Source organism: Cololabis saira, chromosome 14, assembly GCF_033807715.1.
Source record: "Cololabis saira isolate AMF1-May2022 chromosome 14, fColSai1.1, whole genome shotgun sequence".
NCBI lineage: Eukaryota > Metazoa > Chordata > Actinopteri > Beloniformes > Belonidae > Cololabis > Cololabis saira.
Genome location: NC_084600.1, coordinates 12913622 through 12928258, shown reverse-complemented (window position 1 = coordinate 12928258; position 14637 = coordinate 12913622). Strand labels below are relative to the sequence as shown.

The window sequence follows — 14637 nt, the reverse complement described above, 5'->3', positions numbered from 1 at the left end:
GCATGCGCAACTGCCCAGCGCTTGTCAATCTCGATTAACCATATGAGTGCTGGAGGTAAACAAAGCATTTAGGAGTAGAGGTGTCACAAGTATTCACATTCATTACTCAGGTAGAAGTATAAATAATACTAGAATTTAAAAATACTCCTGTAGAAGTTGAAGTATCAACTCAAGTGTTTTACTCAAATAAAAGTATAAAAGTACTGGTTTCAAAACTACTTAAAGTATAAAAATAAAAGTAATGTAAGGGGGAAAAAAGCCATTAAGGACAAAAGCCATTGAAAATGAATGCATCTTAGTATAATGCAAATATATTAAAGAAGCATATATGTGTACTATTGAGCATTAACATGTGTTTCAGAGAGCAGGAGATATGATGACTAGTTGCCTATAAGTATTGTAATGGTGCAAAAAGTCAAACTTCAGAGGCATGTTATCATTTATCCTAACCTTTATTGGAATGTACATCCAAGTTTAGTTGCAGGAATCTGAGGGAACGGATGTAAGAACAAAACTGGACAAGAACATCTGAAACAACCACAACCAAATTCACTCTATCCGGATGGAGCAATTTAACTGGATAGTTTTTTTTAAGGCCAAAATGAAATAGAGTAACGAGGCTGTTTTTAAAATGTAAGGAGTAAAAAGTACTGATAATTGCGTGAAAATGTAAGGAGTAAAAGTAAAAAGCCGTCTGAAAAATAATTACTCCAGTGAAGTATAGATGACCAAAATTTCTACTTAAGTAAGGTAACGAAGTATTTTTACTTCGTTACTTGACACCTCTGTAAGTGGATGTGAATAATACATAAATATAACTAAATCCCCTTTCAAGAGAAGATTCTATCTAGAGCTATGCTTCTCAGAGAAGATGTGAGAAGTTTCTTCCCCCAAGCTGTTGCTCTGATGAACTCTCATAACTCATTAGAGTCTCCGAGAAATCAATCACCGTGCAATAATAACAATAGCAATAATAACAGTAATTATAATAACACAATCATATGCTGTGACAATGCACCTTCTGATAATCATATCTACCTCATTCTGCTGCACCTTTCACTTTTTTTAATTGTATATATGTTAATAAGTGCCACATTTGTTTATTTACTGTTTGCTACTTTGTAATCTGGGTACAGTGAGTGAAATAACCAGAGTCAAATTCCTTGTCGGGCATGCTCAAACTTGGCCAATAAAGCTGATTCTGATTAAATTCAGTTGTAGAAGAGTAGTCCTCTCTCACATTTTAGTTTAGGGGATCATGGTTGAGACAAAAATGAATCCATCAGATCAGTCATTGCTGTTCAGAGAGATAAAGCTGTGCCTTTCAATAGTATACTCACCACTGGCCCAAAACAATTACAAGGAGACTTGAGGTTACTTAAAACAGCAACAAAAATAACGCAAAAGTAACTTCAAATGTACTTAAATAATAAATACCAAAGTTATGACTATAAAAGTAAAGTTTGACTGATACAAGCATGCCCTATGCACTCATAACCAATGGATTATGAATGACTAAGACTAATTTCAAAGAGACTAATGATCACCTGGAACAGACTGGAAATGACTCAAAACAGCATCAGAGACACACAGTGAGTCAGAATATCTTCAAAGTTGCTCAAAACAAAAGCAAAGAGACTAAAAATGAAAGGGTTGCAAACTAAAATGAATTTAAAAATGAACACAAACACAAATGTGCAACAAAAAAAGACACATTTATTGAAAATGCACAGAGTACACCACATACAGTTCAATTTCTGTATAAAAATATTAAACAAATTCATAACATCTGTTAGTTTTTGTTTTTTTCTTTTAGTCTCACTAGGTAGCAGGATATTGGGATTGGGTCAAATGCATTCATACACCTAGTGACACTCCAGTGTTTAAAATCATCGCAAAATGTCCTGAATTCTGGTCCCTGGCACAAAATAATGATTTCACTCGTTGTGACTGATAACCATCTTTGAGACTTTTCATGCATAGGGCTGAACATGCTGATATGTGTCAAACTTTCCTTTCACAGTCAATAACTTTGGTATTTATTTATTTTGTATTGTTTTGTAAACAATGTAACCTATACTCAGATGCAGATGCAGTGGGTGCTTTTGCCTACTGTCAGTTAAATCATTTAATACTAATACCAAAGATGCTTCTGCGTCAACTTTGACAAGTTACTTTCACAACTGTTAGTTTTCTTCCTGAAGATTATTTATGTGACCTGTTCCTTGGAAAGAAATACGCTTCAGTCTAGTGGGTTGGAGCTCGAGCCAAGAGAAAATGTCAGATTATGTTTCCTGACTCCTGACGTGCAGCCAGCCTGTCTGAACCTGCATTACTACACTGTTATCTTCACTGCCGGAGGGAGCTGATCAATGATAGTGGCAACCACAGCTTGTCACAAACCTCACACTCAAATGTGTGTCATCAGGACAGATAATGCAGCCCAGATGCCAATGCGTGCAGGTATGTACAGGTACACGGCTCCAGTACTGGAGTAATTATTACGGCCCGTGTACAGTCTGGTTTCTTGCTCTCCTGATAATCAGACTGAAATACCAGTCACAGATATGAGGATGAGTCAAATCTCTGATCGCAACTTAAACCAATGCAGTTTAAATCAGCCCATCTATTTCCTTATTGGCAAACTTCATGTTCTATTCATAGATCACTGTATCATGATAAACAGGAATGTACTTCTCAGTTAGTGATATGCATATTTCTTTATACCCTCTCAGTATCCACCTACCTCGCCTTCCATCTTTATGTCAGTCTATATGTCCTTTAATTCATTCACTCTGTCATCACTCCTTCCATTCATGGGTCAGCCAGCTTTGGTTGTTTTGTTTGTAGCGAAGGGATTAGCACTGAGGCCAGAGAGGAGATGAGATGTAGATTACGACAGAGATAATGGTGTTTGGATTTAGAGCCATTCAGAGGAGGCAGTGGGGATTCGAAAGTGCAGCTTTAATCACAGGTGAGCCGTGTGCTGTTTGATCGGACTTAACAAAATGGTTTACTGCAGATCTTGAAGAGAGGGTATTAAAATAAAAATGGCAAATTAAAAAGAGCTCTTTCTCTGCTCTCAGCTAGACGCAGTAGCCCCACGGTATTTTCAGTGTCTGTTACCTCTCTGATAAGACTAAAAAATTCACACTGTTTTTTTCACAGAAGTCAGTTGTTAAAGAGAAACTTATAGTCACTGACTCCTCCCCACAAACCTCCACTTTTTCTTAAAATATTTCTATAATCATCATCCTTATGTGGCGTGTTATGTTGTTGTCACATGATTCTGAATGTGGTCACAGGGATATGATAAAAGTGTTAAATATTTGTCAGTGGTTATTGTGGTGATGCATAGTAGGATTTATCATTTTTGAGGTCAGAAGGTCTTCAGTGGCTCATTTTCAATGAACCCAGAGGGACCAGAAACACAAAAATCTAAATCCTACTATGTTTGATTTCACTAATCATTTTTTAACGTTTAAATACTGACATAAACCCAATATACTGTTGCCTCATGTAGATTAAAGATTACAAGAAAACAATTCTTTCAATGATCTCAAATGCATTTTGGGATTAGGGGAGGCAAATCACACATAGTATATGAACCAAGAGGACTTTTTTTTTTGTATATTTACACGATGGGAGAGGGGAAAAAATGAGAAGCATTGATGTGCTGTCAAATTACAGGTTTCTAAGAAGTGAAAATGTGTGTGTATATAAAATACAACATTTTAAACTAATGTTGAACATCATCTAGTATATTTTGAAAAGCTTTAAGCCAACATTTAGCCAGACTTTCTCATGTCAGTGCCATGAATTAAACTATAATCACGTCAACAAAAGTTCCAACTTTTTCACACATATTTCATTAATGCGGTAAAGAGACCATGACTGTAGCCTTTATTCTCACAGACATTTACTGTCCTTGTGTATTAACATTTACATCTAACAACAATGTTTAATTGAGCTTTGATTTAAATGGAAGTGTCCAAACCTAAGCTGGGTCTGGTCTGTCTGCATAGTAGACCTTTGCTGCAGGCACAATGGCACCATGGGTTACAGTTTGGAGCAATGTCGCCCTCTAGTGGTAGCAACAATAAATTGCATCAATAGTGCACCAATAGTGTAACTTATATCTTCAATTTAGTTGTTGGCTCGGTTGTTGTATATAAAGTTGAAATTATTTGTAAGGTCAATTATTCTGCAAATAAATGCCAAATTCTTGTTTCTACATCATGGACATTTTTTGTACTGTCGCATCCGCTACGGTTGGACGATGTAAACCCAATATACACTTTTTAATTGGGGTAAATACAATAGAAAAAAAATAATTAACATGTTACTGTCTGTGTGCATGCGTGTGCCAACCATGGATGTATTATATTAACCCATCTCAACCCATCTCTCTGGCCGTGGGCGTGTGTGAGTTGCGGATGTTTTTGTGTCGAATCTGCTTCCCTCGTTCACAGACAGACGACAACATGGCGGCGCCTGCAAAACAGTGAGTTGCTAACGCGCTAGTAGCTGATAAACAGTGGACAGCAGCGGATCAAGATCTCTTTTTATTCATATAATCTCTGTATACATTTGATGTGGCGATCCCAGTAACGGCGCTGTTTATTTCTGTATCTCCGGTCAAATGGGTGATCCGAGTGTTAGCTCCTGCCCCTAGCCATGTAGCAAACCTCCTTCACTTCATGTTTATAAACTATAAACTAGTTTATAATCACACGCTCACATGTTTGTCTTTGTATCGACTTAAGACTTTTAATTGTTTCAATTTACCACATGGTTGTCTGTTATTCATACAAGCCAAAGCGCTGTGTTTGACAGGAAAGCTAACACAGCTCATGCAAAACACGTTTAATGTTTCTTTATTCATCTTTTTAGTTTCTGTCTCATGACAATTAGGCACATTAATATAACACATCATATACCAAACTGTTAGTTAATCGTGTGAAAAAACATTGTGCTCTATGATCACTGTGTGCTGCTTTTGCACTTTAATAATATCAGCAGTGAAACGATATTGATGAATGAATCAATGATTCTTGGTTTTTCAATATATTTGTGCTGAATTTCTATTCGGCCGTTCATTCAAAGGGGCTTTCCCAGGTGCTGTGATCTTTTATTTGTTCTTGGTCTAATTTAGGTACATTTAAGATCAGGATATATTGAGTCGAGTCATTAAAAAAAGTTCCATTAATAATGTTATAGCACAGATTTGACCTGGTAGATGATGTCAAACTGTCTGCTTGTTTCTATTCATAGGGCCAATCCCAATACACCCCCTACTTTCTACCACTAGCCCTCCCTCACTACCACTCCCCCTAAAAAAGAAGCCACACATTTTTAGGGCCCTTGTAATCTTCCCAGGGCCCTGTCCCAATACTCCCACTACCCCTACTTTTCAGCACCACCCCTAAATTTTGCTACGTCACTGCGTGGTTTATATTCGGGTACGTAAGCGACTGCATAGTTACGTTTGCACATACGTCACACCATATCAGGAAGCCAAGAGCTAAAAGCTGTTTTAATTTCAGCTGTAGCGCTGTTAATATGCCACTTTATTAAGTTTTAATATTTTTTCAGGTGTAAAAGTAACCGTTAAGATCCCCAACCTGGGCTCAGTTTATCCAAATAACGCCTGTTAAGAAATTTGATCTGATGTTTTCGGAGATGAGAAGAGCCGCCGGCTCGGAGCAGCAGCAGCCGGAGTACAGACGTGATCGCCGGGTCAACCTGCGCCGTCGTCCCGGGGAGAAACCTGCAGCTCTGTGGAGAATTACCGCTGGCTGAAATAAATCATTTAGGAAAATAAATGTTGGTTTACTAGATGAAATCTAACAGTTGTAGCTACGCCTGTTAAGAAATTTGCTCTGAAAATTTCGGGATTTCTGCCTGCCTGCCGGCTCGGGAGCTGATTTATGGTTCTGCGTTAAATCGACGGAGAGCCTACGGCGTACGGCGCACGTTGCCGCGTAACCTACGCCATAGGCTCTGCGTTGGTGTAACGCGGAACCATAAATCAGCCTTTATTCTGGCGAGGTTTGAAAAAGACTTCGCAACAATGGGCAAACGAGTGATTATGTACATTCACTGAGTGAATATTATGAAAGTAAAATATATATTTCTCGCTAGAAAAGTAATCAAAACGCATTTTTATCCAGAAACTAACTCAAAATATTGATTTTATTCACTAAAAAATAAGAAATGTCCACCATGGTTTTTTTTCGATTCAGTCTGCAAATGACGACGAAAAGCATTCTGGGAAATTTTTCTAACCCTCAGTCAACTAGGGAGCATCTGAAAACCCTAGCTCTGAAGGGCCAGATTGATAACCACCCGCCCTCGATATCCCCACTACCCCTAGGTGAAAAGAGGAATTGGGATATCACTACTCCCACGGGAACGCGCAAAATTTAGGGGTAGGGTTGAAAAGTAGGGGTAGGGGGGGGGATTGGGACAGGCCCTTATTGTCATTGCAAATCCTATAGTTGGTGACACAGGAGCCAATGCACCTAGGGACAGGATGACATATCTATCATGCTGTTTTTGCTTTTACAATATATGTTTCCTTGCTCTGTGGTGTATGCCATTTCTGTCAGCTTATGTAGTCGAGGACATTCAGAATAGCACATTGATTCATACCCAAACATTAGTTCTAGGAGTGAGATCTCTTTTGTTTTTTACGCATCACACTGTGCATTTATATTTTTGGACAGTTTTCTTTTTTCGTCCGCCAAAGAACTCATATACCTTTTATTGTCCTAAGGTACGGGCTGATCTTGTCACAGAGGAAGGGGGCGTCAAAGACAGCCGTCCTGCAGAAAACATCCGTGTTTGGGGATGACTCTGACGATGAGGTGGGTTAACTTTTATATTTGTTTTAAGCAGGACAGTGTAAATAATGCTCTGCTACTGTTTTAGTAAAAAAACAAAATTTAAATCTAAGTATACTGATTATATTTTGACTTGTTTTGTTCAGACTTCAGTTGGGGAGAGTTTGCAGAAGGAAGCTATCAAAAAGAAAATGATGAAGCAGGTGAGTGAAAGAAAGGATCTCCTCTGATGATACACTTATTTTTTTCTTTCTCTGGTCTAAACCATTGTTTTATTCTCTCTATGTAAAGACTCGTTTGGAGATGCAGAAGGCCTTGGAGCAGGACAGCACAGTATATGACTATGATGCTGTGTATGATGACATGCAAAAACAGAAACTTGACAGCAACAAAAAAGTTTTGGGAGGCGCTGACAAAAGGGTAAGCTCACCTGTGTCGACCACTTGGAGGCTCAGATGTCTCTGGTGGAAATATTTTGTTTTGTTGCTGTTTAATTTTTAAGTTGAAGCATTGGGATGTCTTTTTACTCTATAAAGTGTGAACTGAAACTTCCTCAGGCACATAATTTCCTTTTGTCTGTGTTTTTTATTTTAGCCAAAATATATCCATCATTTAATGAAAGCAGTAGAGGATCGAAAGAAAGAGCAAGAACGGAGGGATGAGAGGAAGATCCAGAAGGAGCGGGAAGCAGAAGGGGAACAGTTTGCTGATAAAGATGCTTACGTTACTTCTGCCTATAAGAAAAAACTGGAAGAGCAGAAGGAGGAACAAGAGAGAGAGAAAAGACAGGCAGAGATAGAAGGTAAGATTGATATATGACTCTTTAGCCTCTGGAGAGTTACCGTGTTTTTCCGCACTATAAGGCACACCTTAAAGCCTTTAATTTTTCTCAAAAACCGGCAGTGCGCCTTATATTTGATCATTACGGTAATTTCTGATAACTGTAGTCAGGGGGATTGTGGGTACTGCAGTTGGTGTCGCCGAAGTAACGGCGTTAAAACCATCAGGAATCGTCAAAGACGTTCAAGACAATAGTTTTCGAGGGATTCGAGGATGAGGAATGAACTGGAAAAGTTCCCCTCCGTGTTTCTTTTAGGAGTGAACGAAGTTTTCAGAAAGTTGGTTTTTATTTTGTACCGTAAGTTTGACTTACGGTTAGGGGTGTAACAATATATCGTGCCACGAAATTTTGCGATACAAAAACGTCACGTTGTGGAGGTGACAAACTGTATTGCGATATTGGGTTATTAATATTAATCCATTGTGTTGACTAGAAACGCGCATCCGACAGCGCGTGCCGACCGCGACTCAACCCGCGGACCAAAATCTTACTCCGCTCAGAAGAAAGTAGTACCGTTTTGCAGTCCCATTTTGAGCTCTGAACCTTTGCTTATTTAAGGCTGATGTAGAGTTAAGCCTTACCTTAGTAAATTAAACCTTTTTAGTAGGATAAACACGGGGGGAACTTCTTCCGAGTTCGAGTGTACTTTAATGTCCGCTCAACAGTGTAGGATTTTAGAACATCAACACAGCACCTAGTGCCGTATTGTGGCGTATCACTCCGCCCAATCTAAAACAGACTAATCACTACAGATAAACTGACTAGTGTCATTATAGTCCCTGATTTACATCAGAATATAAAGAATATATTTATAAAATAATGAACCCTGAATTACCAAAATAACCTCCTTAACAAAAATAAATCTCCTCTTACACTTATAAGGTGAGCATGAATCAATCTTTTTTATGACGTAAAATTGTATGTATTTATTTACTTTTATTTATTTATTTAATTTTAGTTGTTAAATTTCTGGAAAAGAAAAAAGTGAAATCATACATGAGAGAAACTATTCAGTTTGTGGCAAAATATTTTTACTTGTATGAAACTGAAGATGCATAATGCAAACCTGGATGGAGAAACCTTTTAGTTCAGTTTGTGGAAAATGGTTGGCCTGGCTTTCTCTTTAAAACTTAAACAGTTACAAAGCATTACAAACTACAATAGGGCAAATGCACAGTATTGTTTTGTATTTTGTGTCTTTCAAATAAAAGACAATTTTTTCCAGTCATATGTTCCTCATTCAAGGTTGTTAAAAAAATACTGCTATAATATCGTATCGTATCGTTATCGTGACCTCAATATCGTGTATCGTACCGTATCGTGAGATTAGTGTATCGTTACACCCCTACCTACGGTACTTCTTGTTTTTTTTTTTTTTTTTTTGTTCTTTTTTGCATTTTCTGTAACATTTTGCAGCATTTTCTGTAGCGCAGCTCCATCAGGTAGATACGTAACTCAACCTCAGCCACTATAGTATGGTATCTTACCGTATTTCGTGCGCCTTATGGTGTGGAAAATACGGTAATATAAACCATTACATGTATTTCTAATATGTTTAATTGAGAGTCGGCTCAGCCAACGGCTAGTATATTTTCAAATACTTGATGTATTTCCCTTTTTTTTTTTCTTTTTGCTCAGCTGCTTTGGATGTGAGGAAACAGAAAGACTTGACTGGCTTCTATCGTCATCTGTTGAATCAAACTGTTGGAGAAGAAGCAATACCAGATCGCACCGCAGAGAAGTCAGTCACATCCCATTATTCAGCATGTGTGCGCAGCTTCTCTTTCAAAGCTGCTCTTAATCTTTGATCTAATTTCTTTCTTTTTTTCCACAGAAGTCAAACCTCAAATCTTTCAAAAGACTCAGAGAGGACCTCCCCTGCTTCCTCAGCGATGCTGCATGAGAGTGAGAACGTCCTAGATTCCGGCAGTGACAGTGAGGGGGACCGGGAGAGGAAGTGTGCTTTTAACAAGTCTAGTGGAGGGGCCACACACTCGAAACGCCAATACAGACAGAGGTCGCCTTCGTCGGGGAGTGGAGAGGAGAAGGAGAAGGAGAAGGAAAGGGAGAGAGAGAGAGACAGACATAAGAAGAGCCATAGAGACCAAGGGAGAGAGAGAGACAGAGACAGAGACAGACACAGGGAAAGAGAAAGAGACAGGGAAGACAGACACGGAGACAGACGAAGTGACAAGGATAGAAAGAAAGAGAGAGACAGGGACAGAGATAGAGGTAGAGACGATGACCACAGCAGAGAGAGGGGGGATAGAGTGAGGGAAGACAGGCATAGCAAGAGGGACAGGAGCCCCAAAGAAAGGGAACGGGATAAAAATGGTGAAAGAGAGAAGAGGAAGAATCATGAAAATGAATGGGAGGAAAAATATCAAGAGGAAGAGAAGAATGCAAGGAAAGAACCTGAGAGAGAGAGGGAACTGAAGAAAGAGGAAATGGCTCCTGAAAAGGACAAAGCAGTCAGGGAGGGCCCAAAGGACAAAGAAGATACACTGCAAAAAGAGGGTGAGGAAAAAGAGGAAAAAGAGGAAAAGGCAAGCAAGTTTGCGAAGCGCTACAACGATCAGACTGTGAGCTCGGCTCGGGAGAGGTACATGGCCAGACAAATGGCCCGCTCGGCCTCCAAGAGCTACATAGAGAAGGAGGACGACTGAGGACTGTTGAATGCATGTCAAAATTATCTCTGACTTAAACTCAAACTTTCTTTCAAATAAGATTAATATGCTGGAGTTTTCAAAAAAAAAAAAAAAAAAAAAATCCTTTAAAGAGCAGAAAAACCAACTTCAACTGTCACCCCTCTTCTAATGATTCTCCTGCTACCACCTTCCATGCTGAAGATCTACTGTCTTAAAACTGGAGAACACATATTAAGTTTCATCCGACTTCCCAAAGCACTGTGGAAATGACTAGTCCAGGGTTTACACTGTAGACGTGAGTAAACATCCCTCCCCAAGAGGAAGTGTTTGTTTAATAATCACACTGACGGATTTAGTACACAGATTAGATTTGTGCAGCTTTCTGGCAGACTTGATCATCAGCCGCCGTGCTGTGAGCTATTTTATTTATTAGCCATAACTTGTAATACTCACTCCACTATGCACCACGGTGGACAGGATGAGGAGGCAGGGTGTGCTCACGGTCCACCAGGACAGAAGTAGTTCAAGGTTTGATTCTTATAAGGATGCTGATGTGTAAACATCTGAGTTTAAGCTCTTGTGTCGTCACATGCAGGGGAAAGTGTAAATAAAACGAAATACCTTTGTTGTTGAATGAGTTTTGGGGTGATTTGTGAAAAAGTAACTGTCTTTGTTCACTTTTGTGTCTCTGATGCGGTCAATAATGACTTCATTAAAATAATTTCATTGTTTTGTTTTGTCGTCTTCAGTTAAATGTTCAAACATATGCAAGAATGCGGTTTCTTTCTAACTTTTTCCACACATCATCTCACAATCGGAGGCATAGACTTCAGGATCAGGGGCCTCATTTATAAAAGAGTGCGTAGGATTCATACTAAAAGTGTACGTGCGCTCAAAAGCTGAAAATGGCGTGCGCACAAAAAAATACTGATTTATAAAACCGTGTGTATGCACATCTGCACGCAATGTTCGCTTTATAAATCACAGTCCAGCTGGAAGGTTGCGCACGTGAATTCGCCTCATATCCCGCCCTCTACACGCCCACCTTTTACCATAAATGGTCAATGCAAAGTATTTGATGACTGTGTTTGCATGTAAATGAGCCTGCTGAGCATGCACAGCGGCTTCCTGCAGTCTGTTTCTGCCGTGCGTCAGAATGAATGAGACTATGTTATCCTGCTAAATAATTTAGAAATATATTTTGGTCTTTTTTTTTTTTTATTGATCTTTTTAGGAAAAAACAACATACAATGACAACATGGACAAATACAATCAAAGACACGAACTATGCATCGTACATTGTCCCCTCTTTTTTTTTTCTTTTTAAACACACTGAACCCAACCAAGAACAGAGTCTCTTTAGAGTTAAACAAAAAATAAACAGATGAGCAATAAATGATCGATGGAGGAGAGCAATGGATGAGCAAATGCGGCATACAGAAACAAATGCAGTGGTAAATGCAAATGCACATCACTAATATCTCATTAAATGGAAATAATAAATAAAACACCAAATGCAACATAAATAACAATAATCAAAACAAATAAATAAATGAAAGAAATGAAAAGAAAATTAAGGTAAGGGGGAGGGATCAGTCGGTGGGTAGAGTCTTCAACGAGTTAAAGTAATCCACGAATGAATGCCATTTACGAACAAATTTAGCTGAGTTGCCCTTTACTGAATATCTCACCTTTTCAGATTTTAGAAAAAACATAACATCACTAAGCCAAAGAGCAATAGATGGCGACTTGGGGGATTTCCATGAAAGTAGGATACGACGTCTAGCTAAAAGAGATGTGAAAGCCAATACTTCTGACTGTACGGGGCTGATATGTGAGGAGTCAACCGAGAGTCCAAATATTGCTAAGAGAGGGGCCATAACAACATTTTTCATCAGAACTTTAGACATGATCACAGAATAGTCACTCCAAAATTTCTGTAACCTAGGACAGGAGAAAAACATGTGACTTAAATTGCAGGGAGAGCCCTGGCATCTGTCGCATAAGTCTGCAACATTCGGATATAATTCAGATAATCGAGATTTTGATAGGTGGGCTCTATGCAGCACCTTGAATTGAATAAGTTCTAGTCTAGCGCAAGGCGTGCTAGATCGTATGCTACGGATAGCTTTATCCCACAGCTCCCCTGTGAAGTCCAGGCCCAACTCCCGCCCCCAGCGCTCCCGGGCTTTATCTACAGAATGATCATCAAATGTCATACACAGTGCATATATCCTAGATATGAGAGACCTTTGACTAAGTTTCATTGTTAGAAGATCATCCCACGGTTGGTTAGCAGGAAGGGAAGCATGGAAACAGAGCAGAGGCACAGTGTCGAATCTGGAAGTAGCTAAACAAATGGGAGGCAGGCAAATTGAACTTTGACCTCAGATCTGAAAATGTGGAAAAGATACCATCCTTATATAGATCCCTGAAGTGCTTAATGCCCCGGCTGTACCAAATCATAAAAGTGGTGTCTATTAATGACGGAGGGAACAAATGATTCTTAGTAACCGGTGTATAGGTGGATGGAGAAGCAAATTTAAAGTGGCGCCTAAACTGTGACCAAATCTTAAGGGGGGAAAGCACCATAGGGCTATTTGTAAACTTAGAGGGATTCAATGGTAAAGAGGAGGAGAGAGAGACTGAGCCTCCAATCTGCACCATAATAACTCAGGAGACTGAAGCCAATACATTAGTTTGTGAATATGCGCTGACCAATAGTAAAGCAAGAAATTTGGTAGTGCTAGACCCCCATTAAATTTAAATTTTTGGAGAAGCGAATACCTCACTCTGGGTGTCTTACCGGCCCATAAAAAGTTGGAAACAATTTGGTCAAGTGATTTAAAAAAAGTTTTTGGTAGAAATAAAGGAGTGCACTGGAACAAAAAAAGAAATTTAGGCAATACAGTCATTTTCACTGTGTTAACTCTTCCTATCAGCGACAATGGCAGGGAGTTCCACCTCTGTAAGTCCGCCTTCACTGGAGTTACCAGTGAGGAAAAATTAGCGGTGAAAAGAGAGGGCAGAGTGCGGGTCACATTAATCCCTAAGTATCTAAAGCCCGATGGGCTGAGTTTAAAGGGAATATCAGATTGTTTGAGTAGTAGAGCAGAAGTGTTTATGGGGAAGCATTCACACTTGTGAAGATTGACTTTATAGCCGGAGAAGGATCCATAATTCTTCAACAGAGATAATATTGATGCAATGCTGGTTAAAGGAGCTTGAGGCCGGATTGTGGCAAGATTTATGAAAAAAATCTGTATACATTTTAAGTTTTCTAGTAATAATGTCAGATGAAGCGTTCCAAACCCAAAAGAATGAGCCCTCTAGTGTATCTCTCCTTTGCCTTGAACAGGCTGTGTGCTGCAAAATGTGCTGCAATTCGGTCCCGAATTTCCCGCGCTGGGCTGCGGATGTGACGTCACATGACGCTGCATGTGCGTTCTCCCCGTTCTCCCGTGCCGGCTTCGCTGTTGGCTGCAGTACCCCCAACGGCCGTCGTGGTGAAGGGTGGCGATAGAGAGTCTCATTTCTTAAAAGGAGCCTCAAGCTCCTTTAAAGGGTCAGATATATATAAAAGGAGGTCGTCTGCATAAAGTGACAATTTGAGTTCCACATTGGACCTAGAGACTCTGCGAAATAGAGGAAGAGTTCTTAAAGCAATTGAAAGTGGTTCGACGGATAGAGCGAAAAGCAAAGGGGAGAGAGGGCAGCCCTGTCTCGTGCCACCTGATAATGTAAAATAAGTGGAGTGGTTGTCATTGGTGTGAATGCTGGCCTGAGGGGAAGTGTAAAGAAGTCTAATCCAAGATATAAACCTGTGTCCAAATCCAAATTTATGAAGTGTTGCAAAAAGATAGTTAAATTCGACACGATCAAACGCTTTCTCCGCATCAATTGCGATAACAACTTCAGGAAGTGGAGAAGAATCTTTAGAGAAAATCACGTTTAGAAGTGTACGAACATTATAAAAGAGCTGGCGTCCCTTGATGAAACCATTCTGCTCCTCAGATATGATACTAGGAAGGATCTTATCGAGACGAATCGCCAGTGCTTTGGCTAGAATTTTTACATCCACATTCAGTAAAGACAAGGGCCTGTAGGAATTACATGATTCAGGGTCCTTGTCCTTCTTCAAAAGGAGGGCAATGGACGCCTGCATTAAAGAGGGAGGCAATGAACCATGATCAAGGGACTCATTGTACATTGAGAGTAGAAGGGGGGCTAATTTGTCTTTGAATTTTTTTTAAAACTCAGCACCGAACCCATCGGGACCAGGTGCTTTGTTGCTTTGCATAGC

At 39.6% G+C, this 14637-nt stretch overlaps 1 protein-coding gene across 1 annotated transcript; it reads left to right on the top strand.

The window, feature by feature from the left end:
• The first annotated feature begins 4441 nt into the window (after positions 1-4441).
• nsrp1 (nuclear speckle splicing regulatory protein 1) lies at positions 4442-11065 on the top strand. Its single transcript, XM_061739759.1, has 7 exons — positions 4442-4504; positions 6779-6869; positions 6992-7048; positions 7137-7265; positions 7440-7647; positions 9325-9427; positions 9521-11065. The coding sequence occupies exons 1-7, from the start codon at positions 4485-4487 to the stop codon at positions 10350-10352; spliced, it is 1440 nt and encodes a 479-aa protein (XP_061595743.1). The 5' UTR covers positions 4442-4484; the 3' UTR covers positions 10353-11065.
• Positions 11066-14637: the final 3572 nt, after the last annotated feature.